The following is a 24,709-nucleotide window of genomic DNA, read 5'->3' as shown; positions in this document are numbered from 1 at the left end:
TCTTCTTGCCTTAAATCCTGGTACTTGCTTCTCTTACTTACTAATAAAAGTCCTATGTGGCATTTCCCCCCCCCCAGAATAAGGCACTCTCTTCTGCATTAAAAACCTGTTCAGCCAGATATTCTTTTTCCTCAATGATTTTAATGGCATCTGGGAACTCATCTTCTGCCTCTTGGTCAGCAGAAGCTGCTTCTCTTGTTATCTTGATATTTTTAAGCCAAACTGATTTTGAAAATTATCAAACCATCCTTGGTTGGGATTAAATACTCCAGCTTTAGATCCTTTACCTTTCTTTGCTTTATATTGTCATATAATGACTTCACTTCTTCTCAAATCATATTTGGAGTCTATAGGTATGCCTTTTAGTAACCCTGCACCCACATAAAAGTTGTATTTTCAATACTAGATGAAAGAGTATTTTGCAAAAAAAAAAAAGCGAAGTTTTCACCACTGGTGGTGTAGCTACAGCAATGACTTCATGAGTTTCCTTTTCTTTTTTTACAATGGTCCTTATGCTGGATTCATTTCTCTTGAAGTGATGGGCAACTGCAGCTGCAGACTTCAATCTTCCATACATATCAAGCAATTCAACATTTTCTTGCAATGTCATGACTTTTCTTCTTGGGAGCATTTCTAGCATCACTAGTGGCTTTTTGTATGGGTCCCATGCTATTATTCAGGGACAATATTGTGCTCAACACAATAAAAAAAGTGAGACAGCGAGAGATCACTTTTTACTGCAGTACACAATTTACAGGCCTGTGGAACTGCTCACATGGAGATGATTAGCATCACCCAGGGTTTCAAGCAGATACTCACAGCACTTGAATTCACTGCAATAGCAAGAGGAGGTAGCTACAAAATTGTTACAGTAATATAGTATGTCCTACAGTTAATTTTATGCAGTTGTGATTTAATACTGCATCTTTATGTTTGTTTATATTTCTCTCAACTTCAAATGGTACCATGTATAATCTGAAAGTATATATATGTTTTTAATAAATCTTAATTTTTTATAATAGTTTTGTGTATACTTTATGGTAGGAAATGATAAAATAGACTAGTAGTATCTACATATATTTTATGCATTCAGAACAAACTCAACTTTTTCTTAAAATTTTCAGTATGTCTAGGCTATGTGGTTTGTCTGTGAGGTTTTTTGAAATTGTTGCTCATATTGGAAAAAATGTAAATATAAGTAAACCCACACAGTTCAAGCCTGTGTTGTTCAAGGGTCAACTCTGTATATTATGAGCTACACATCGATTTCTATTGTATTTAATATCTTTAGTTTTGTTTTTATGTCTGAGAGTTAATGCCTTTTTATCAATTCTAGAGCTGTTTGCATGAGTGATTGAAAATGAGAACATTTGTAGCGATAATTTAATAGCTAGCAGTTTGGTTCTTTATGATAGGATAAATAAAAATCCAGGAATTGGATTTTTAATATGTATACAAATTTTATTTTATTGCGATCATTTAATTAGAAGTATTTTTTAATAAGCTTTTTCTTACCTGTTTCCTCCACCATTGGGGGTGGGAGGCAGCAGGTAACAGAAGGCTCGTTAGAGGAAATGATACTTAATCTGACATCAGAAAGGTGAATGAGATTTATCTGAATAAGGTGGGTGTAAAGATATTGAATGTGGAAGGTAGGTTGTATCATTATAACAAATGTTTACTCATTAACAATGTACCCAAATAAGAGGTACCAAATAAGTTTTGGATCTAAGAGAATTATTTATAGTTAAGGAGAGAATTAAAATAGGCCAATAAATAGAGTTAATTGGGGGGCTATTTCATGTAATGTATTGAGTATGCTCTTATTCTTGAAAATCTGTTTCTATAAATATAGTAAACTGAACTTTATACATTTCACAAAGCTCGATATTTATCCTTCAGATGATTTTTTTCTGTTCATTCACTGCTTGGGCCATTACATTAAAATTTTTTTAAATACTTACAACATTACTTAGAGTAGAAATCTGTTTAATTATTGAGCATCTGTTATGTGCTAGACACAGTGTGATTTGTACCATGCTAGGTGAAGGACAGGGTGCTATGAGAGCCCATAAGCAAAGTCACCTAATGCTATCTTGGTTGGGTACCAGGTGAGAAGTCTTAATGGAAGAAGGGATACTTAAGCTGATACCTAAATGGTATGTTGGAAATAGATATGTTGGAAAAGGTCCTTATTCTAAGAATGTGCATGCTGAAGTATTTAGGGGTGAAATTTCATTTTGGGGAAAATTACAATGTAATAAAAAAAATTCTGTACATTTTTACCTTTTACTAGGTCATTAATGGGAATCCTAAGTATTAAACATTTATGAGATGCTTAAATTTAACTTATCTTTTTATCTGATAGAAAAATGTTAGATAGAAAATATCAGATAAAAAGATAAGTTAAATTTAAGCATTTCATAAATGTTTTCTATATAACGTTTATTACCATATGACTTGTTGACATTTAAAAAAAATCTATGCTTATTCCCATCCTCAACTAAAATGTCAGTTATTTGAGGACTGAGGCTTTCTGTTATTCACTGCTTAGTTCATAGCACAAAGGATAGCATCTGGAATATAGTAGGCAATAGTTAGTATTTGTTGAGTGAACTAATAAATAGGGATAACCAATCTCAACCAACCTTACCATTTCTATGTAATTCATAATATCTTTAATATTTTTTATTAGTTTTAGTATTGTTACTGGAAAAGATAATTGATTGTTTTTTATATTTCAGGGAAGTTGGGAAAAAAGAATTTTGAAGAGTTTAAATAGTATGTGCACTGAACTGAGTATCCCACTGGCACGAAAGGTACTTTTAAACATTTTTCTGTTTAAGTATTTCATTGTGAATCAAATACTAGAAAGTATCATGAAGTTATATAACTGTTAGGCACATTTATTTATTTATTTATTTAGAGACAGAGTCTTACTCTATCACCCAGGCTGGAGTGCAGTGGCGCGATCTCGGCTCACTGCAACCTCTGCCTCCTGGGTTCAAGCAATTCTCCTGCCTCAGCCTCCCAAGTAACTAGGACTACAGGCACGTGCCACCACGCCTGGCTAATTTTTTTGTATTTTTGGTGGAGACGGGGTTTCACCGTGTTAGTCAGGAGGGTCTCGATCTCCTGACCTCATGATCTGCCCACCTTGGCCTCCCAAAGTGCTGGGATTACAGATGTGAGCCACTGCGCCTGGCCTATTTATTTATTTTTACTAGTATATCAACTTGGTTTGAAACAAAAATCTGTAAAAGGCCAATTATGTGGGTACATTCTATATAGATTTCTATTTCGTGTGCTATAATAATTATTGTAACAAACCTGTGTCTTTGCAAATAAATAGAAATATGAATCTGTAGTATAGATGAGTTAGGATTTGGCTGTAAAGATTAGCAATATGCTTTAAATATTTTAATTACCTTTAGTCTCCTTACTTTTTGGCTAATTAGCACAATAGCCATATTTCTTGAATCATAGATAGAGTTCAGGCATACTGTGATCTTGTAACAGGCAATACGGTACCATCTTTCGGTATTAACAGGAAACAAAAAGGATAATTGGTCTTCTCTCTGTAGAACTGGAATTCTATTTAGATCTAATATTCAACACTTAAGTTACTCTGAGCATTGAGGAGAAAAGATGAGAAAGAAAAGAAAAAACACTTGAGGGATGTTTTGTATTCTTTGTAGCTGCTCACAAGTAGGAGAGAGTCAGTTTCCCTTTACTTCATTCTCCCTACCTGCTATTTATTCCCTGTTGTTGGACAGGATGTAGTGGGTATACTTTGAATAATATCCAAGGAAAAATTGCTGAAGGCACCAGAAGGATGGTATTTAAAAAGGATACATTTATATTAAAAACTGTCTAAATATGTAGTATTGTATAATATACTGCCTTTCATATAGGAAGATGATGCTACTAACTCTTAGTCACACTCTCTTGGCCAGTCCCCCTTACGATGCTTTTCTGAGTCTGCTGGATGGGGGTAAGAGATGTAGTATGTGGCTGAGGAGCAGTTTTTCTTTGTGAAATGTACTGGCCAGTACAGATCACTTACCTTCTTTTATTGGACTCATTAGCACCATGTTCTAACTAGGCCATTGAGACTAGATATAACACAATAGTTAAATAATAATTTAAATGCAGTTACACCCCAAATTCAACATGTTTAAATGAAATTATTTATCCTGTTATTGTAGTTTATGTAAGCTTTTAAATAAGTTATTGATTCTTATTTTTAGTTGTATTGCTAGACTTCAAAAAATGAAATGAAACCAGTTTTAAATTACCTTTTCCAGAGGCCAGTTGGAGAACAGAAAGAACTTCTTAATAAATGGAATGAAATGGGAACTGATGAACCAGGTATGTGAACAATTTTTTCTGAATGTAGTAGTGGAAAAAGATTGCCTTCTTAACCGTGGATGCAAAATAACATAATTAACGATTCTTTTGTGAAGATGTTAATTTTCCTTCTCATTAATTTTCTGTCTTCTGGAAAACCAGAGTTAGACTGGCCTACTTAAACTCCCAGACACCACATGCAGCTAATAAATACAGACATCAGGAGCAGCTTTTTGCTTGTTTGTTTGTGTTTTTAGAGACAGGGTCTTGCTCTGTTACCTGTGCTGGAGTGCAGTAGCCTGATCACAGCTCCCTTTAACCTGAAACTCCTGGGCTCAGAGGGTCCTTTCATCTCAGCCTCCTGAGTAGCAAAGACGACAGGCACGCACCACCATGCCTGGCTAATTTTTTTATTTTTTTGTAGAGATGGGGTTTTGCTATGTTGCCCTGGCTCTCTCTGTTGAACTCCTGGCTTCAAGTAATCCTCCGATCCTCCCACCAGAGCCTCCCAAAGTGCTGGGATTACAGGTGTGAGCTACTGTGCCTGGCCTTATTTATCCTTTTTTAAAGCAGCATTTAAAAACATTTTTATAAAATAATAAATTATCCAGTGGATTTTTGAGATTCTTGTCTTTTAATTAAAGTAAATATTGTGCAAGCTTAATTATATTGGGTTGTTAAAAATAGGATAGTGAAAAATACATTTGAAGACTTTAAAATGTTTTAAAGAATTTATTTTTGTTCATTTTAATATTTAAAATGTAGTCAATTTTGTAAATGTAAAATGAATAACAACTATACTTCATTTACTATGATAGATGCCTGTAATTGTATAGACAAACATGTACATAACCCCTCCTCCCCCTCCTTTACCACTGCTAAAATACATGTAGGGGACTAGGTAAGAAATAAATACCATAATAGAGTTATTATGTATAGTTATTTGAGTTCAAAAGGGGGAATAGTTTAATACAACTAGAGGAATTCACTAAGAATGCATTGTTTGTATTTTAAGTACATTGAAAATTCTCATATAGAACCTTTATGTTACATTGACCTTGTTTGGCCAATTCAGTTATAAATAATTACGATCTGTGAATAGGATGCTCTTAATTTGTTCCAGAATATGTCATCTAGGATGGGAAGGGCAGAAATTGTCTTTTCATTTTAGTGTTCTCTGTACTTAATGCATGTATGACAAATAATTGATTCTCAAGAAATGTTTGAATTAATCTATCTGTATGATAACATATGAAAGAATGATTAAATTTATTTAATAAGACTTCATATATTATTAGCTGAAATTTTATTTATAATCTATCTTATTCTAGATTTAAGCCTTTTCAGACCTGTTTATGCACCTAAGGATTTTCTTGAGGTAGGTTCTATTGGATAAATACACATATATTAATGAACGAATAATGTGAATAAATGATGATGTAAAAATATATCAAGGCAGAGGGATTAGGATGTAAAAAGCCCCAGAGTCATTGAAACAGTGAAATGACATGATCAGATCTGTGTTTGAAAATTACTGTTAGAAAATATATTGGAATATGGAAAGATTAGCATGGGGTAAATCAGTTAGGATAATTTTGATTAAAAAATAGTGACTGTAGGAAGTGGGTTCCAAGATGACCGAATATGAACAGCTCCAGTCTGCAGCTCCCAGCGTGATCAACACAGAAGATGGGTGATTTCTGCATTTCCAACTGAGGTACCTGGTTCATCTCACTGGGACTGGTTGGCAAGTGGGTGCAGCCCATGGAGGGTGAGCCAAAGCTGCGGGGGCATCGCCTCACCTGGGAAGCACAAGGAGTTTGGGGATTTCCTTTTCTGAGCCAAGGGAAAAAAGGATTTCCTTTTCTGAGCCATGACAGACTGTACCGGGAAAATTGGGATACTGCCAACTAAACACTGTGCTTTTCCAACAGTCTTAGCAAACGGCACACCAGGAGATCATATCCTGTGCTTGGCTCAGCAGGTCCCACGCCCATGGACCCTTGCTCACTACTAGTCTGAGATCGAACTATGAAGTGGCAAGCCTGGCTAGGGGAGGGGCATCTGCCATTGCTGAGGCTTGAGTAGGTAAACAAAGTGGCAGGTGGCGTGAATTGGGTGGAGCCCACCACAGCTCAATGAGGACTGCCTGCCTCTGTAGACTCCACCTGTCGGGGCAGGACATAGCTGAATGAAAGGCAGCAGAAACTTCTGCAGACTTAAACGTCCCTGTGTGACAGCTCTGAAGAGAGCAGTGATTCTCCCAGCACAGTGTTTGAGCTCTGAGAATAGACAGACTGCCTCCTCAAGTGGGTCCCTGACCCCTGTGTAGCCTAACTTGGAGACACCTCCCAGTAGGGGCTGACTGACACCTCATACAGCCTGGTACCCCTCTGGGACAAAGCTTCCAGGGGAAGGATCAGGCAGCAATATTTGCTGTTCTGCAATATTTGCTGTTCTACAGCCTCTGCTGGTGAAACCCAGGCAAACAGGGTCTGGAGTGGACCTCCAGCAAACTCCAACAAACCTGCAGCTGAGGGACCTGACTATTAGAAGGAAAATTAACAAACAGAAAAGAATAGCATCAACATCAACAAAAAGGACATCCACACCAAAACCCCATCTGTAGGTCACCATCATCAGAGACCAAAGGTAGATAAAACCACAAACATGGGGAGAAACCAGAGCAGAAAAGCTGAAAATTCTAAAAACCAGAGTGCCCCTTCTCCTCCAAAGGATCACAGCTCCTTGCCAGCAATGGAACAAAGCAGGATGGAGAATGACTTTGACAAGTTGACAGAAGTAGGCTTCAGAAAGTCGATAATAACAAACTTCTCTGAGCTAAAGGAGGATGTCCGAACCCATCACAAGCAAGCTTAAAACCTTGAAAAAAGATTAGACAAATGGCTAACTAGAATGAACAGTGTAGAGAAGACCTTAAATGACCTGATGGAGCTGAAAACCATGGCATGAGAACTACGTGATGCATGCACAAGCTTCAGTAGCCTATCTGGTCAAGTGGAAGAAAGGGTATCAGTGATTGAAGATCAAATGAATGAAATGAAGCGAGAAGTTTAGAGAAAAAAGAGTAAAAAGAAATGAGCAAAGCCTCCAAGTAATATGGGACTACGTGAAAAGACCAAATCTACATTTGATTGGTGTACCTGAAAGTGACAGGGAGAATGGAACCAAGCTGGAAAATACTCTTCAGGACATTATCCAGGAGAACTTACCACACTAGCAAGGCAGGCCAACATTCAAATTCAGGAAATACAGAGAACACGACAAAGATACTCCTAGAGAGGAGCAACCCCAAGACATGTAATTGTCGATTAACAAAGGTTGAAATGAAAGAAAAATTGCTAAAGGCAGCCAGAGAGAAAGGTCAGGTTACCCACAAAGGGAAACCCATTAGACTAACAGTGGATCTCTCAGCAGAAACCCTACAAGCCAGAAGAGAGTGGGGACCAATATTCAACATTCTTAATGAAAAGAATTTTCACCCAGAATTTCATGTCCAGCCAAACTAAGCTTCATAAGTGAAGGAGAAATAAAATCCTTCACAGACAAGCAAATGCTGAGAGATTTTGTCACCACCAGGCCTGCCTTATAAGAGCTCCTGAAGGAAGCACTAAATATGGAAAGGAACAACCGGTACCAGCCACTGCAAAAACATGCCAAATTGTAAAGACCATTGATGCTAGGAAGAGACTGCATCAACTAACAGGCAAAATAACCAGCTAACATCATAATGACAGGATCAAATTCACACATAACAATATTAACTTTAAATGTAAATGGGCTAAATGCACCAATTAAAAGACACGGACTGGCAAATTAGATAAAGAGTCAAGACCCATCAATGTGCTGTAATTCAGGAGACCCATCTCATGTGCAGAGATGCACATAGGCTCAAAATAAAGGAATGGAGGAAGATCTACCAAGCAAATGAAAAGCAAAAAAAAAAAAAAAAAAAAAAAAAAAAAAAAAGCAGGGGTTGCAATCCTAGTCTCTGATAAAACAGACTTTAAACAAACAAAGATCAAATGAGACAATGCTATTACATAATGGTAAAGGGTTTAATTCAACAAGAAGAGCTAAGTATCCTAAATATATATGCACCCAATAAAGGAGCACCCAGATTCAAAAAGCAAGTCCTGAGAGACCTAAAAAGAGACTTAGACTCCCACACAATAATAATGGGAGACTTTACCACCCCACTGTCAATATTAGACAGATCAACGAGACAGAAGGTTAACAAGGATATCCAGGACTTGAACTCAGCTCTGCACCAAGCAGACCTAATAGACATCTACAGAACCCTCCACCCCAAATCAACAGAATACGTTCTTCTCAGCACCACATGGCACTTATTTCAAAATTGACCACATAGTTGGAGTAAAGCACTCCTCAGCAAATGTAAAAGAACAGGAATCACAACAAACTGTCTCTTAGACCACAGTGCAATTAAATTAGAACTCAAGATTAAGAAACTCACTCAACATGAAGGGCTGTTGAATTTTGTCAAAAGCCTTTTCTGCATCTATTGAGATAATCATGTGATTCTTGTCTTTGGTTCTGTTTATATGCTGGATTATGTTTATTGATTTGCGAATGTTGAACCAGCCTTGCATCCCAGGGATGAAGCCCACTTGATCATGGTGGATAAGCTTTTTGATGTGCTGCTGAATCCAGTTTGCCAGTATTTTATTGAGGATTTTTGCATCAATGTTCATCAGGGATATTGGACTAAAATTCTCTTTTTTTGTTGTGTCTCTGCCAGGCTTTGGTATCAGGATGATGTTGGCCTCATAAAATGAGTTAGGGAGGATTCCCTCTTTTTCTATTGATTGGAATAGTTTCAGAAGGAATGGTACCAGCTCCTCGTTGTACCTCTGGTAGAATTCGGCTGTGAATCCATCTGGTCCTGGACTTTTTTTGGTTGGTAGGCTATTAATTATTGCCTCAATTTCAGAGCCTGCTCAATAAATTCGGTATTGATGGAACGTACCTCAAAATAATAAGAGCTATTTATGGCAAACCCACAGCCAATATCATACTGAATGGGCAAAAACTGGAAAAATTCCCTTTGAAAACTGGCACAAGACAGGGATGCCCTCTCTCACCACTCCTATTCAACATAGTGTTGGAAGTTCTGGCTAGGGCAATCAGGCAAGAGAAAGAAATCAAGGGTATTCAGTTAGGAAAAGAAGAAGTCAAATTGTCCCTCTTTGCAGATGACATGATTATATATTTAGAAAATCCCATTGTCTCAGCCCAAAATCTCCTTAAGCTGATAAGCAACTTCAGCAAAGTCTCAGGATACAAAATTAATGTGCAAAAATCACAAGCATTCTTATACACCAGTAACAGACAAACAGAGAGCCAAATCATGAATGAACTTCCATCTTCCATTCACAATTGCTTCAAAGAGAATAAAATACCTAGGAATCCAACTTACAAGGGATGTAAAGGACCTCTTCAAGGAGAACTACAAACCACTGCTCAGTGAAATAAAAGAGGACACAAACAAATGGAAGAACATACCATGCTCATGGATAGGAAGAATCAATATCGTGAAAATGGCCATACTGCCCAAGGTAATTTATAGATTCAATGCCATCCCCATCAAGCTACCAACGAGTTTCTTCACAGAATTGGAAAACTGCTTTAAAGTTCATATGGAACCAAAAAAGAGCCCGCATCTCCAAGACAATCCTAAGTCAAAAGAACAAAGCTGGAGGCATCACGCTACCTGACTTCAAACTATACTACAAGGCTACAGTAACCAAAACAGCATGGTATTGGTACCAAAACAGAGATATAGACCAATGGAACAGAACAGAGTCCTCAGAAATAATACCACACATCTACAGCCATCTGATCTTTGACAAACCTGACAAAAACAAGAAATGGGGAAAGGATTCCCTATTTAATAATTGGTGCTGGGAAAATTGGCTAGCCATAAGTAGAAAGCTGAAACTGGATCCTTTCCTTACTCCTTATACGAAAATTAATTCAAGATGGATTAGAGACTTAAATGTTAGACCTAATACCATAAAAATTCTAGAGGAAAACCTAGGTAGTACCATTCAGGACATAGGCATGGGCAAAGACTTCATGTCTAAAACACCAAAAGCAACGGCAGCAAAAGTCAAAATTGACAAATGGGATCTCATTAAACTAAAGAGCTTCTGCACAGCAAAAGAAACTACCATCAGAGTGAACAGGCAACCTACAGAATGGGAGAAAATTTTTGCTATCTACTCATCTGACAAAGGGCTAATATCCAGAACCTACAAAGAACTCAAACAAATTTACAAGAAAAAAACAAACAACCCCATCAAAAAGTGGGCAAAGGATATGAACAGACATTTCTCAAAAGAAGACATTCATACAGCCAACAGACACATGAAAAAATGCTCATCATCACTGGCCATCAGAGAAATGCAAATCAAAACCACAATGAGATACCATCTCACACCAGTTAGAATGGCGATCATTAAAAAGTCAGGAAACAACAGGTGCTGGAGAGGATGTGGAGAAATAGGAACACTTTTACACTGTTGGTGGGATTGTAAACTATTTCAACCATTATGGAAAACAGTATGGCGATTCCTCAAGGATCTAGAACTAGATGTACCATATGACCCAGCCATCCCATTACTGGGTATATACCCAAAGGATTATAAGTCATGCTGCTATAAAGACACATGCACACGTATGTTTATTGCGGCACTATTCACAATAGCAAAGACTTGGAATCAACCCAAATGTCCATCAGTGACAGACTGGATTAAGAAAATGTGGCACATATACACCATGGAATACTATGCAGCCATAAAAAAGGATGAGTTTGTGTCCTTTGTAGGGACATGGATGCAGCTGGAAACCATCATTCTTAGCAAACTATCACAAGAACAGAAAACCAAACACCGCATGTTCTCACTCATAGGTGGGAACTGAACAGTGAGATCACTTGGACTCGGGAAGGGGAACATCACACACCGGGGCCTATCATGGGGAGGGGGTAGGGGGGAGGGATTGCATTGGGAGTTATACGTGATGTAAATGACGAGTTGATGGGTGCTGACGAGTTGATGGGTGCAGCACAGCACCATGGCACAAGTATACATATGTAACAAACCTGCACGTTATGCACATGTACCCTAGAACTTAAAGTATAATAATAATAAAAAAATAAATTTAAAAAAAAAAAAAAAGAAACTCACTCAAAACCACACAACTACATGGAAACTGAACAACTTGCTTCTGAATGACTACTGGGTAAATAACGACATGAAGGCAGAAATAAAGATGTTCTTTGAAACCAATAAGAACAAAGACACAATGTACCAGAATCTCTGGGACACATTTGAAGCAGTGTGTAGAGGGAAATTTATAGCACTAAATGCCCACAAGAGAAAGCAGGAAAGATCTAAAATCGACATCCTAACATCACAATTAAAAGAACTACAGAAGCAAGAGCAAACAAATTCAAAAGCTAGCAGAAGGCAAGAAATAACTAAGATCAGAGCAGAACTGAAGGAGATAGAGACACAAAAAACACTTCAAAAAATCAGTGAATCTAGGAGCTGATTTTTCGAAAAGATCAACAAAATTGATAGACCACTAGCAAGACAAAGAAGAAAAGAGAGAAGAATCAAATAGACGCAATAAAAAAAGATAAAGGGGATATCACCACCGTTCCCACAGAAATACAAACTACCATCAGAGAATACTGTAAACACCTCTACACAAACTAGAAAATCTAGAAGAAATGGATTAATTCCTGGACACATACACCCTCTCAAGACTAAACCAGGAAGAAGTTGAATCGCTGAATAGACCAATAAGAGGCTTTGAATTTGAGGCAATAATTAATAGCCTACCAACCAATAAAAAGTCCAGGACCAGATGGATTCACAGGAAATTCTACCAGAGGTACAAAGAGGAGCTGGTACCATTCCTTCTGAAACTATTCCAGTCAATAGAAAAAGAAGGAATCCTCCCTAACTCATTTTATGAGGCCAGCATCATCCTGATACCAAAGCCTGGCAGAGACACAACAAAAAAAAGAGAATTTTAGACCAATATCCCTGATGAACATTGTTGTGAAAATCCTCAATAAAATACTGGCAAAGCAAATCCAGCAGCACATCAAAAAGTTTATCCACCAAGATCAAGTTGGTTTCATCCCTGGGATGCAAGACTGGTTCAACATATGCAAATCAATACACGTAATCCATCGCATAAACAGAACCAAAGACAAAAACCACATGATTATCTCAATAGATGCAGAAAAGGCCTTCAACAAAATTCAACAGCCCTTCATGCTAAAAACTCTCAGTAAACTAGGTATTGATGGAAGATATCTCAAAATAATAAGAGCTATTTATGACAAACCCACAGTCAGTATCATACTGAATGGGCAAAAACTGGAAACACTCCATTTGAAAACTGGCACAAGAGAGGGGTGCCCTCTCTTATCGCTCCTATTCAACATAGTGTTGGAAGTTCTGGCCTGGGCAATCAGGCAAGAGAAAGAAATAAAGGATATTCAAGTAGGAAAAGAGGAAGTCAAACTGTCCCTGTTTGCAGATGACCTGATTGTATATTTAGAAAACCCCATTGTCTCAGCCCAAAATCTCCTTAAGCTGATAAGCAACTTCAGCAAAATCTCAGGATACAAAATCAATGTGCAAAAATCACAAGCATTCCTATACACCAATAACAGACAGACAGCGAAATTATGAGTGAACTCCCATTTACAATTACTACAAAGAGAAAAAAATACCTAGGAATCCAACTTACTAGGGATGTGAAGGACCTCTTCAAGGAGAACTACAAACCACTGCTCAATGAAATAAAAGAGGACACAAACAAATGGAAGAACATTCCATACTCATGGATAGGAAGAATCAATATCGTGAAAATCGCCATACTCTCCAAGATAATTTATAGATTCAGTGCCATCCCCATCAAGCTACTAATGACTTTCTTCACAGAATTGGAAAAAACGACTTTAAAGTTCATATGGAACTAAAAAAGCCCACATTGCCAAGACAATCCTAAGGAAAAAGAACAAAGCTGGAGGCATCATGCTTCCTAACTTCAAACTATACTACAAGACTGCAGTAACCAAAACAGCATGGTATTGGTACCAAAACAGAGATATAGACCAATGGAACAGAACAGAGGCCTCAGAAATAACACCACACATCTACAATCATCTGATCTTTGACAAGCCTGACAAAAACAAGAAATGGGGAAAGGATTCCCTATTTAATAAATGGTGCTGGGAAAACTGGCCATATGTAGAAAGGCCATATGTAGAGAGCTGAAACTGGATCCCTTCCTTACATCTTCTACAAAAATTAATTCAAGATGGATTAGATCTAAATGTTAGACCTAAAACCATAAAAACCGTAGAAGAAAACCTAGGTAATACCATTCAGGACATAGGTATGGGCAAGGACTTCATGTCTAAAACACCAAAAGCAATGGCAAAAAAAAGCCAAAATAGACAAATGGGATCTAATTAAACTAAAGAGCTTCTGCACAGCAAAAGAAACTACCATCAGAGTGAACAGGCAACCTACAGAATGGGAGAAAATTTTTGCAATCTACCCATGTGACAAAGGGCTAATATCCAGAATCTACAAAGAACTTAAAGACATTTACAAGAAAAAAACAACCCCATCAAAAAGTAGGCAAAGGATATGAACAGACACTTCTCAAAAGAAAACATTTATACAGCCAACAGACACATGAAAAAATGCTCATCGTCACTCGCCATCAGAGAAATGCAGATCAAAACCACAATGAGATACCATCTCACACCAGTTAGAGTGGCTATCATTAAAAAGTCAGGAAACAACAGGTGCTGGAGAGGATGTGGAGAAATAGGAACACTTTTACACTGTTGGTGGGAGTATAAACTAAACCATTGTGGAAGACAGTGTGGCGATTCCTCAAGGATCTAGAACTAGAAATACAATTTGCCCCAGTGATCCCATTACTGGGTATATACCCAAAGGATTGTAAATCATGCCACTATAAAGACACATGCACACATATGTTTATTGTGGCACTATTCACAATAGCAAAGACTTGGAACCAACCCAAATGTCCATCAATGATAGACTGGATTAAGAAAATGTGGCACATATACACCATGGAATACTATGCAGCCATAGAAAAGGATGAGATCTTGTCCTTTGCAGGGACGTGGATGAAGCTGGAAACCATCATTCTGAGCAAACTATCACAAGAACAGAAAACCAAACACTGCCATGTTCTCACTCATAGGTGGGAACTGAACAATGAGAACACTTGGACACAGGGTGTGGATCATCACACACTGGGGCCTGTCATGGGGTGGGGGGACGGGGGAGGCATAGCATTAGGGAAAATACCTAATGTAAATGACGCGTTAATGGGTGCAGCAAACCAACACAGCACATGTATACATATGTAACAAACCTGCACGTTGTGCACATGTACCCTAGAACTTAAAGTATAATTAAAAAAAAAAAAAACAATAAAAGTAAAATAATGAAAAAAAAAGTAGTGACTGTACATCACATAGCCTGCTGCCTGGCACATATACATACTCAGGAAATCTTTTTCTTTTTTATTCCCTTCCCTGTTCTAGTAGTCCAGAAGATATCATGAGTGTCTGAATTAAGAGAACAACACTGGAAATGGAAAGAATTTGACAGATTTGAGGGAAATTTTAAGGATGATTTGGGAGCTGATCAGATATGGGGTCTATGAGAAAAAGAAAAGATAATGATCACCTTCAAGTATCTAGGTTGTGTAATTGGCTAGAAGTTACTTGAGGTGAGATAGAGGATACAGGAGGTGGAACAGGGCTGTTAGTGAACGTGATAAGCTTAGTTAAGTTTCAGAGGCATATCAAATATTCAAGTGGAACCCTTCAGTAGATGCTTGGAACTCATTATTTTAATTCACACATGTTTGATTTCACTCTTTCTCTTGGACTTTACACGTAATCCTATTAGGTTTACTGTTGAAATATATGTAGAATACATCCAGTTTTTGTCACCACCACTGCTACATCCAAGCTTCCCAACTGGTCTTCCTACTTCTACCTTTGCCCACCTACAATCTTTTCTTAGCACAGCTTCTGGAGGAAGGCCTTTAAATGCAATTCAGAATAAGCCACTCTTCTGCTATCCAGTGGCTTCCCATCTCATTCTGCTTATTAAATAAAAGCCAAAGTCATGACAGTGACCTAAGATACCCCTTTTGATTTGATATCCCATTACCTGTCTGAGTTCATCTCCGGTTACTGTCCTGATTGGTCTTACTCCAGCTACTTTAGCCTCCTTGCTTACCCCTGGCTTCCTCCCAGATGAGTGTCTTTGCTCTTTGTTTTATCTGCTGGCAAAGATTTTTCCCTAAATGTCTACCTGCATGCTCCCTCACTACTCATGTCTTTGCTTAAATATCACCTTCTCATTAGAGGTTTCACTAGCTCTTCTGCTTGAACTCCTGATACCCTTTCCAGCTTTGTTTTTCTCCACAGCATCTATCATGATGTGTATAACATACTATTGATTTATTTTGCTTATTGCTTGCCTTTTTCGATTACAAAGGAAGCTCCACAGGGGCAAGATCTTTTCATTCTGCTTTGTTCCCTGCTTCAACAGTCACACAGGGTCAAATAATTGACAACACTCACAAGGCTTCTCAGGGTACACCCACATGTGGCTTTCTTTCAGCAAGAGAAAGAATGAACCTGCAAACACAAAGAGATCCACACTTCCAACCGAGCTCTCAGGGCCCTTTCTCAGTTACACAGGATGTGTTTAGATTTTCATTTATAAACCATCAGGATACATGTGAGATACCTTGGTCTAGAGAGCCAAGACGGAATTTTCTTGAGGGGTTGTTTCTGCAACTGGTTATATCAGATGCAATTTGCCAATCTACATTTTCAGTAAACCATGTAAATAAACACATGTGGAATGCCTCTAGGTTAGTTTTGGTCATTAAATAGCATATTACAACTGACTAGTTAGTACATGTCACTGCATCTTGGCCAAGGGTCACTACCAGACTTCCAGGTATTCCTGGAGAGTAGCATTAACACTACCACAAGTCAGCTGTAAGTTAATCCTGTCCTTGACTGCACTGTCCCCAAGTAGAACAGTGCTTAACACAATCTGCTCAATAAATATTTACTGAATGAATGAATAAATGAATCAATGAATGAATGTTTCGCATTTTATCTCTTTATGTTTGCTATTTATTTTTATCTGTTTACATCTGCTAAAGTAAAACTTGGTTAGAAATTATTTTAGAACTTTTGGAATTGTAAACAGTTTACTTTTAATGTTAGACAGTTTAGTAAAAAATTGCCTTTATGATGATGGCTGTATTTCTCTTAGCCTACTAAAAGTTTCTCCCAAACTCTTCCCTTTTCTAGCACTTAAAAGCTGAAACTTTATGTAATTTTTATATGGTTATTCTTAACTATATTTTCTCCTTAATAGCTCATAACATTCTGTTTCTTTGAGGACAGTTCCTTAATTCATCCTTTTATTACTCATGCTGAGATCTTTTTGAAATTCACAAATATTTTAAGTAATTATTTCCTTAATTACAGTTTCTACATGTCTAATATTTTTATTTTTCTGTTATTCATGTATTTACAGTATCTTCTCCTTTTTCTGTCTTTTATGTTTGTCAGTTTCCCTTGTAGTATGATTCCTTATTTATGTAATTAGGCTAAAATTGTGCTGTTAGGTAATTAGGCTAAAATTGTAGATTCTTTGTTACTTTTTTTATTTTTTAAAACAAATACTACTGATATTTTTAGTTTCAATACAGTGTTTGCAATTTTAGGAAACTTTTTTGGTATTATAGCATATATTTTATCAGCTGTTAGCTGTCAGTTCATTAATGTCTTCCTCAAAGATGATAACGTTTCTGTCATCATAATCTCCTCCACTAGATTCTTAATGGTTTTTTTCTCTCTCAAGAGTTTTACTTAAAAACATTTTTTAAAATTATTATGATTGTTTCTTGAAAAATGCATGTTGTTAGAAAAATAAGAAAGCATATGTAACTATACATAAGAATAAAATTTGAAATAAAATAACATACAATGTTATTGCATAACAATAACTACTATACTTTTAAAATAATATTGTGAACATTTTTCATGTCATTACCCATATTAATTGAGGCATATTATACTGTATTTTATTGTATGAATTAAATATACTTTATTTAAATAATTCCTTCTGATAGGTTGTTTGTTTCATATTTTTCCAATGTAAGCAGTACTTCACTAACATTATTTCTGTACGATCCTAGCAAACATATTTATTTTCCTTAGAATCATATTCTATATTTATACTTATAGAAGTAAGATTCCTACTTTAAATGGTATGCCAGTATCTAAGTTGGCTTTTATCTGCTTTTTTTTTTTTTTTTTTTTTTTTTTGAGATGGAGTCTTGCTCTGTCATCCAGGCTGGAGTGCAGTGGCACTATCTTGGCTTACTGCAACCTTCCCCTCCCGGGTTCAAGCAATTCTGCTGCCTCAGCCTCCCGAGTAGCTGGGACTACAGGTGCACACTGCCACGCCCAGCTAATTTTTTGTATTTTAGTAGAGATGGGGTCTCACCATTGTTGCCCAGGCTGGTTGCGAACTCTTGAGCTCAGGCAATCTGCCTGCCTTGGCCTCCCACAGTGCTGGGATTACAGGCATGAGCCACTGCGCCCGGCCACTTATTTTGGGAAATTCTATAAATGACCTTTTTTTAAGCTCTGCTTTTCAATTTTTTTTCCTTGTGAGTTTGGTTTAGAGGAGATGCCCTGCAATCTTTGTTACTATTATTATTTATTTATTTTTATTTTACTTTAAGTTCTGGAGTACATGTGTAGAATGTGCAGTTTTGTTACATAGGTATACATGTGCCATGGTGGTTTGCTGCACTCATCAACCCGTCACCTGCATTAGGTATTTGTCTTTAAGTTCTGGAGTACATGTGTAGAATGTGCAGTTTTGTTACATAGGTATACATGTGCCATGGTGGTTTGCTGCACTCATCAACCCGTCACCTGCATTAGGTATTTGTCGTAATGCTCTCCCTCCCCTTGCCTCTGACCCCCTGACAGGCCCTGGTGTGTGATGTTTTCCTCCCTGTGTCCATGTGTTCTCATTGTTCAACTCTCACTTATGAGTGAGAACGTGCAGTATTTGGTTTTCTGTTCTTGTGATAGTTTGCTGAGAATAATAGTTTCCAGCTTCATCCATGTCCCTGCAAAGGATGTGAACTCATCCTTTTTTATGGCTATGTAGTATTCCATGGCGTATGTGTGCCACGTTTTCTTCATCCAGTCTATCATTGATGAACATTTGGGTTGGTTCCAAGTCTTTGCTATTGTGAATAGTGCCTCAGTAAACATACATGTGCATGTGTCTTTATAGTAGAATGATTTATAATCCTTTGGATATATACCTAGTAATGGAATGGCTGGGTCAAAGGGTATTTCTAGTTCTAGATCCTTGAGGAATCACCACAATGTCTTCCACAGTGGTTGAACTAGTTTATACTCCCACCAACAGTGTAAAAGTGTTCTGTTTCTCCACATCCTCTCCAGCGTCTGTTGTTTTCTGACTTTTTAATGATCACCATTCTAACTGCTATGAGATGGTATCTCATTGTGGTTTTGATTTGTATTTCTCTAATGACCAGTGATCATGAGCATTTTTTCATATGTTTGTTGGCTGCGTAAATGTCTTCTTTTGAGAAGTGTCTGTTCATATCCTTTGCCCACTTTTTGATGGGGTTATTTGTTTTTTTCTTGTAAACATGTTTAAGTTCTTTGTAGATTCTGGATATTAGCCCGTTGTCAGATGCATAGATTGCAAAATTTTTCTCCCATTCTGTAGGTTGTCTGTTCACTCTGACGATAGTTTCTTTTGCTTACAAAAGCTCTTTAGTTTAATTAGGTCCCATGTGTCAATTTTGGCTTTTTTTGCCATTGCGTTTTTTGCTTTTGGTGTTTTAGGCATGAAGTCTTTGCCCATGCCTATGTCCTGAATGGTATTGCCCAGGTTTTCTTCTAGGATTCTTACAGTTTTAGGTCTAACATTTAAGTCTTTAATCCATCTTGAGTTTATTTTTGTATAAGGTGTAAGGAAGAGGTCCGGTTTAAGTTTTGTGCATATGGCTAGCCAGTTTTCCCAGCACCATTTATTAAATAGGGAATCTTTTCCCCATTGCTTGTTTGTATCAAGTTTGTCAAAGATCAGATGGTTGTAGATATGTGGTGTTTTTTCTGTGGCCTCTGTTCTTTTCCATTGGTCTGTATATCTGTTTTGGTACCAGTACCATGCTGTTTTGGTTACTGTAGCCTTGTAGTATAGTTTGAAGTTAGGAAGCATGATGCCTCCAGCTTTGTTCTTTTTCCTTAGAATTGTCTTGAGTATGCGGGCTCTTTTTTGGTTCCATATGAAGTTTAAAGTAGTTTTTTTCCGATTCCATGAAGAAAGTCAGTGGTAGCTTTGGGGATAGCATTGAATCTATAAATTACTTTGGGCAGTATGGCCGTTTTCATGATATTGATTCTTTCTATCCATGAGCATGAATGTTTTTCCATTTGTTGTGTCCTCTCTTATTTCCTTGAGCAGTGGTTTGTAGTTCTCCTTAAAGAGGTCCTGCACATCCCTAGTAAGTTGGATTCTTAGGTATTTTATTCTCTTAGTAGCAATTGTGAATGGGAGTTCAATGATTTGGCTCTCTGTCTGTTACTGGTGTAAGGAATGCTTGTGATTTTTGCACATTGATTTTGTATCCTGAGACTTTGCTGAAGTTGCTTATCAGCTTAAGGAGATTTTGGGCTGAGACAGTGGGGTTTTCTAAATATACAATCATGTCATCTGCAAACAGACAATTTGACTTCCACTCTTCCTATTTGAATACCCTTCATTTCTTTCTCTTGCCTGATTGCCCTAGCCAGAACTTCCAATATTATGTTGAATAGGAGTGGTGAGAGAGATGCCCTGCAATCTTACTTCATCATCTTTCTACAAATATTGTCAATATCTTTTTTTAAATGTGTTAGAATTGGTTCTAAAATTTTTCCTGATAAATATTACAATCAAGCAAGATTTCTTTCTTATCACCTTCTCTGGTAAAGTGTTATAATCAACCAATTTTTATTTTTTCTAACCACCAAAAAGTTTTTATTTTTAACTAAATTCTTAACTTCGTAGATTTTTGTATTGTAGATCATTTATTGGAATATTAAAACTATCCTAATTAAAGTATATTTATGGCATTATATTTTAACATTTCAATATACTTTTATACTATTTTGGAATGTAATTAAAGTATGTGTATCACCCAAATAGTAATTAATTTTGTGGTGATGCACAAAGAATATCCCTGCTAATTTTATAAGTGTAAACATCCTGTAAAGAAACTAACCAATTTTGTTGGATTTGTTTTTAAAGGTATTAATTAATCTTCGCAACCCAAATTATGAAAACGGTGATTCTCTTAGTTTCAGGACTCATTTGGGTTTAATTCAAGTTCCTCTGAAAGTAAAAGACATCCCTGAATTGGTAAGTATAGAAACTTAAAAATAAATTAATATCATTTAGAAGATAATTAGAAAAATGTTTTTATACAGCATGTATGTAAAGCAATAGGGTAATCTACTCATTAAACAAATTAATAAAGTGACATTTATTCTTTTATTACAAATATGTATATAGAGAGAGCAAGCTGCTTTGCTAATAGGACTAAAAATGAGTTTGCATTGACCTATAAATGCTTTTGCTTATTTTGTATTTTAATAAGCAGCATAGATTTATGAGACAGCTTGTTGGGATTCAGTTGCCTGGTGGATGGTTATAAAACTAATTGAGATAAATTGTGAGTTTTATAAAATTATTTTTAAGAAAGTACACTTTATTTAATTTCACAAACTTTTGTGGAGCTTATAACAAGATGAGGCACTTAGGGAGATGGAGAACATAAGAATTAATTAGAGAGTGGCTTTGCTCTGGAGACCGTAATATTCTTGTGAGGAAGCTCATTTTAAAATGAAAAGTAGGGAGATTTCCTGATGGTGGAATTAAGAAATTATCACTTCTTCTTTCAAAGTCACCCTAAAACAATAAGGAGCATAGAAATATAAATACTGTCTTTGGTGAAACTAGGAAGCCACTTATAACTCTGGGCATTAATGTATTAAAATAGAGCACTGATGATAAATGACTTAAACAGGGGAGAAGAATATCAAACCTAAATATCCCTAGAAGATAGAAAGTATGAATGAGATTAAAGTATATTTATGGCATTATATTTTTTGCCAATCATCAGTTTATTATCTTTCAGCTCTAAATTCTCCTTTTTGCTCTGCTTTATCATGCTGGAGCTGGACCCTATAAACATTTCCCCTTTACCAGCAGGCCTGATGTTAGGCTTTGTCAATAGAAGGTTCTAGAGGGACACTGCAAGGCCATAGAAGGAGGAAGGGGCTTCTATTTCTAGCTCCTGTGTGTAGGAGTCAGCAGATTGGGATGCAGGAGGCTCAATAACACTCACCTCAGTAGTCCTCAATAGTCCAGCTCTAACCTGCCCCTTGACAAGTTTTTCCACCACCCCTGGTCTGCCTTTGTGTGGCAGCTCCACTACCTCTCTACAGAGGTATGAATCTCAGCCTTCAGCGCCAGGAGACCCTTTTCTAAGTTCTTAGTTTCTTTTTTGTTTACTTTCCTTTAACCTAGAAGTCATAGTTGCTTTCTGCATTTGCTGCTTCTGTTTTTCCCTGTTCACATTTCTGGTATGACCTATTTCCTGACTAGACACTGACTGATGCAAGAAGCAAGATGATTTTCTCCATAGAACCTTAGAAATGTTCGAGAATTGGAGGTACCACATGTCACAGAAAACCATGGTGAGCCATAGGGCTGAAAATGGAGATTGTGTGAAAGTCTGGATCAGTAGAAGTTAGTCCCCCAGATTTCCATCACCATGCATACTCAGATAACTCCGCCTCCCCCACAGAAGACCAGAGGTGTATTCACTAGAGATCCAGATGCAGAAAGACTGTGCACTCGGAGACCTCAGACATAGAGCAGGACAGGAATGAGCTATTGAAAACAGCGATTAAGTGCAAGTCTGCTGAATGGTGAGACTAATACTCTCATTCTTACCACCACTACCCTACCTTCCTCACCCTCCACCTTCTTTTTCCTCACCCTCAACCAACTCTAGAATGCCAGAGAAAAGACTAACAGGGATTCAGAGAACCCTTACAAAAAAGAGGTTGGCTAGAAATTAAATTGCCTCACAATGAAGCCTACTGCATTCTGTGCCTGACCCTTGCCGACAGAGCTTCCAATCAGTTTTTTATTACCTCGTTTCTAAATAGGAATGACCAACCTAGAAACCCCAGACTTTTGAATTCTTCCAGTATGAAAGACAGGACCAAACTAAAGCAAAACCAAACAGCAACAACAATAACAAAACCCAAATAGCCAAATTAGGGAATGACTACTAGTAGGCATTTCAGGTTCTGATTTACATTCATACTCACAGGATACAATAGATGATAACCTGGTACCAGGTTCACTTAAATTTGTGAGTGAAACAGGACAGAAAACAGCATGACAGTATACTAGCATGCCTTTAGCAGGTTCATCATCACGGAGAGTCCTTACAGCCATCCAAATGCTACTTCCCAACCCTCACAAGGAAGGTATGCAACTGGAAATGACAAGTCACATAGGCACAACATAGGGAAGTCTCATACACCATAGGAATCATTTCTTGTAATGCACATAAGCATAGCTTCTAAGTCCTCCCAAGAGACACCACACAGGTGGCTAAGGCCTGTGTTTTCCAGTCAGTTTTTGTACTCTACTCACAGTTTTCCATTTCAGATGTCGTTTACCAGTCAAGGATCATATGTTTTCAGTAAATAACATTGCTTAGCAACATAGTGGGGGCGTTTCTCTTAGAATTTTTTTTTGTGTGTGTGATTCAGTACATTTTCAGGGCAACAGTGATGGGAGAAGGTAAACACAATGTCATCTTCAAATGGACATGTTAACCATTTATTCCCAAAAGGAGACTTTAATGAAACCATTAATATTCTCAGTAAGATAAAATATTACTTGAAACAAGAACAGAATTTCATTAATGCAAGAAAACACTTGAGAATGAAAAGGAGGTTTTTGGCTTAAGAATATAGTATGCCAAAAAATACATATCGATAGATGAGTTGAAAACAAAGCTGAGGAAATCTTTGTCAGAAGATGAAGCAAAAAACCAAAGAAATGAAAAATAGGAGTGAAAAGATTTCTTAAATTATAAGTTCAATCTACAAAGATTAACATCTGACCAAAAGGAGTTCCAGAAAAGGGAAACAGAGGGAACATAATTAAGTTTATAAGAATTTAAGAAAGATGTGGATCTCCACTGAAAAGGCTTACCAAGTACCCAATGGCATGAATGAAAGAAGATCCACACCAAGGCACTTGAAAACGAGAAAACTGAAAATTTTTTATAAAAGAAAAGCAGAGTATATACAGTGTCAGGAATCAGAGTGGCATCTTACTCTCAGCAACAACACTGGAAGCCAGAAGACTTTGAAGTAATGTCTTTAAAAACCTGAGTGATTTCAAGCCTGGAATTCCATATGTAACCAACAGTCAATCAAATGTTAAGATGGAGTAAACATTTTCTGATGTACTGATCTAAAATATTTACTCTTATTTAGGGAGCTCTTGGTAGAAGTACTTCAAACAAGGTCATAAACAAGAAGCAAAATATGGGACCCAGAAAACAGGATCCCAACCAAAGAGAAGGAGAATTTCCAGAAATGATAGTGAAGAGAAGTTCCAGGACAAAGGCTGTACAACTGGACTGAAACACAACAACCCTAGATTGGAGCAGGAGGTTGGAAGGTTCCAGGAGGGATGCTTGCAAGAAAAGCACCAAAAGTGCAGATGATCTCACAGGCTTGACTACATGCGAAATTATATCAAGGAGGGTCTTTTCAGAGTTGTTATGGGTTTAGGAAAAAGAGGTAAATGATTAGAGAAAATTGTATAAGTGAAAAATCAGTTTAATTATGAACAGTGTGGAAAAAAGTATAAGAATGAAAACATTGATAAGTACAACATGCCTCACCAGTGAAATATTTACATAGTCACAATAATGCAAAACTCTCAATATGGATTTAATTAAGAATTAATGATGACTGAAGGGTGGAAATAGAATGTGCATGAGCTAAAATCCTCATTTTCCATATAAAATCAATAGATGATATCTGAAACTGCCACATGTAGAGGCAGTTTCA

At 37.1% G+C, this 24,709-nt stretch overlaps 1 protein-coding gene across 3 annotated transcripts in view; it reads left to right on the top strand.

The window, feature by feature from the left end:
* TBC1D19 (TBC1 domain family member 19) overlaps positions 1-24,709 on the top strand; it is a 156,856-nt gene that overhangs the window by 43,775 nt on the left and 88,372 nt on the right. For all 3 annotated transcript variants that reach the window (XR_007725721.1, XM_050790699.1, XM_050790700.1), the window contains 4 exons: positions 2,745-2,819; positions 4,308-4,371; positions 5,682-5,728; positions 20,850-20,960. Coding sequence is in view for 2 of the 3 variants with exons in the window: in XM_050790699.1 (XP_050646656.1) it covers positions 2,745-2,819; positions 4,308-4,371; positions 5,682-5,728; positions 20,850-20,960 (297 nt within the window). In the remaining variant the exon portion in view is untranslated. The remainder of the gene's footprint in view (positions 1-2,744; positions 2,820-4,307; positions 4,372-5,681; positions 5,729-20,849; positions 20,961-24,709) is intronic.

This window comes from Macaca thibetana, chromosome 5, assembly GCF_024542745.1.
Source record: "Macaca thibetana thibetana isolate TM-01 chromosome 5, ASM2454274v1, whole genome shotgun sequence".
Taxonomy (NCBI): domain Eukaryota; kingdom Metazoa; phylum Chordata; class Mammalia; order Primates; family Cercopithecidae; genus Macaca; species Macaca thibetana.
The sequence above is the reverse complement of the archived record's forward strand: the minus strand, read 5'-3'. Positions and strand labels throughout refer to the sequence as shown.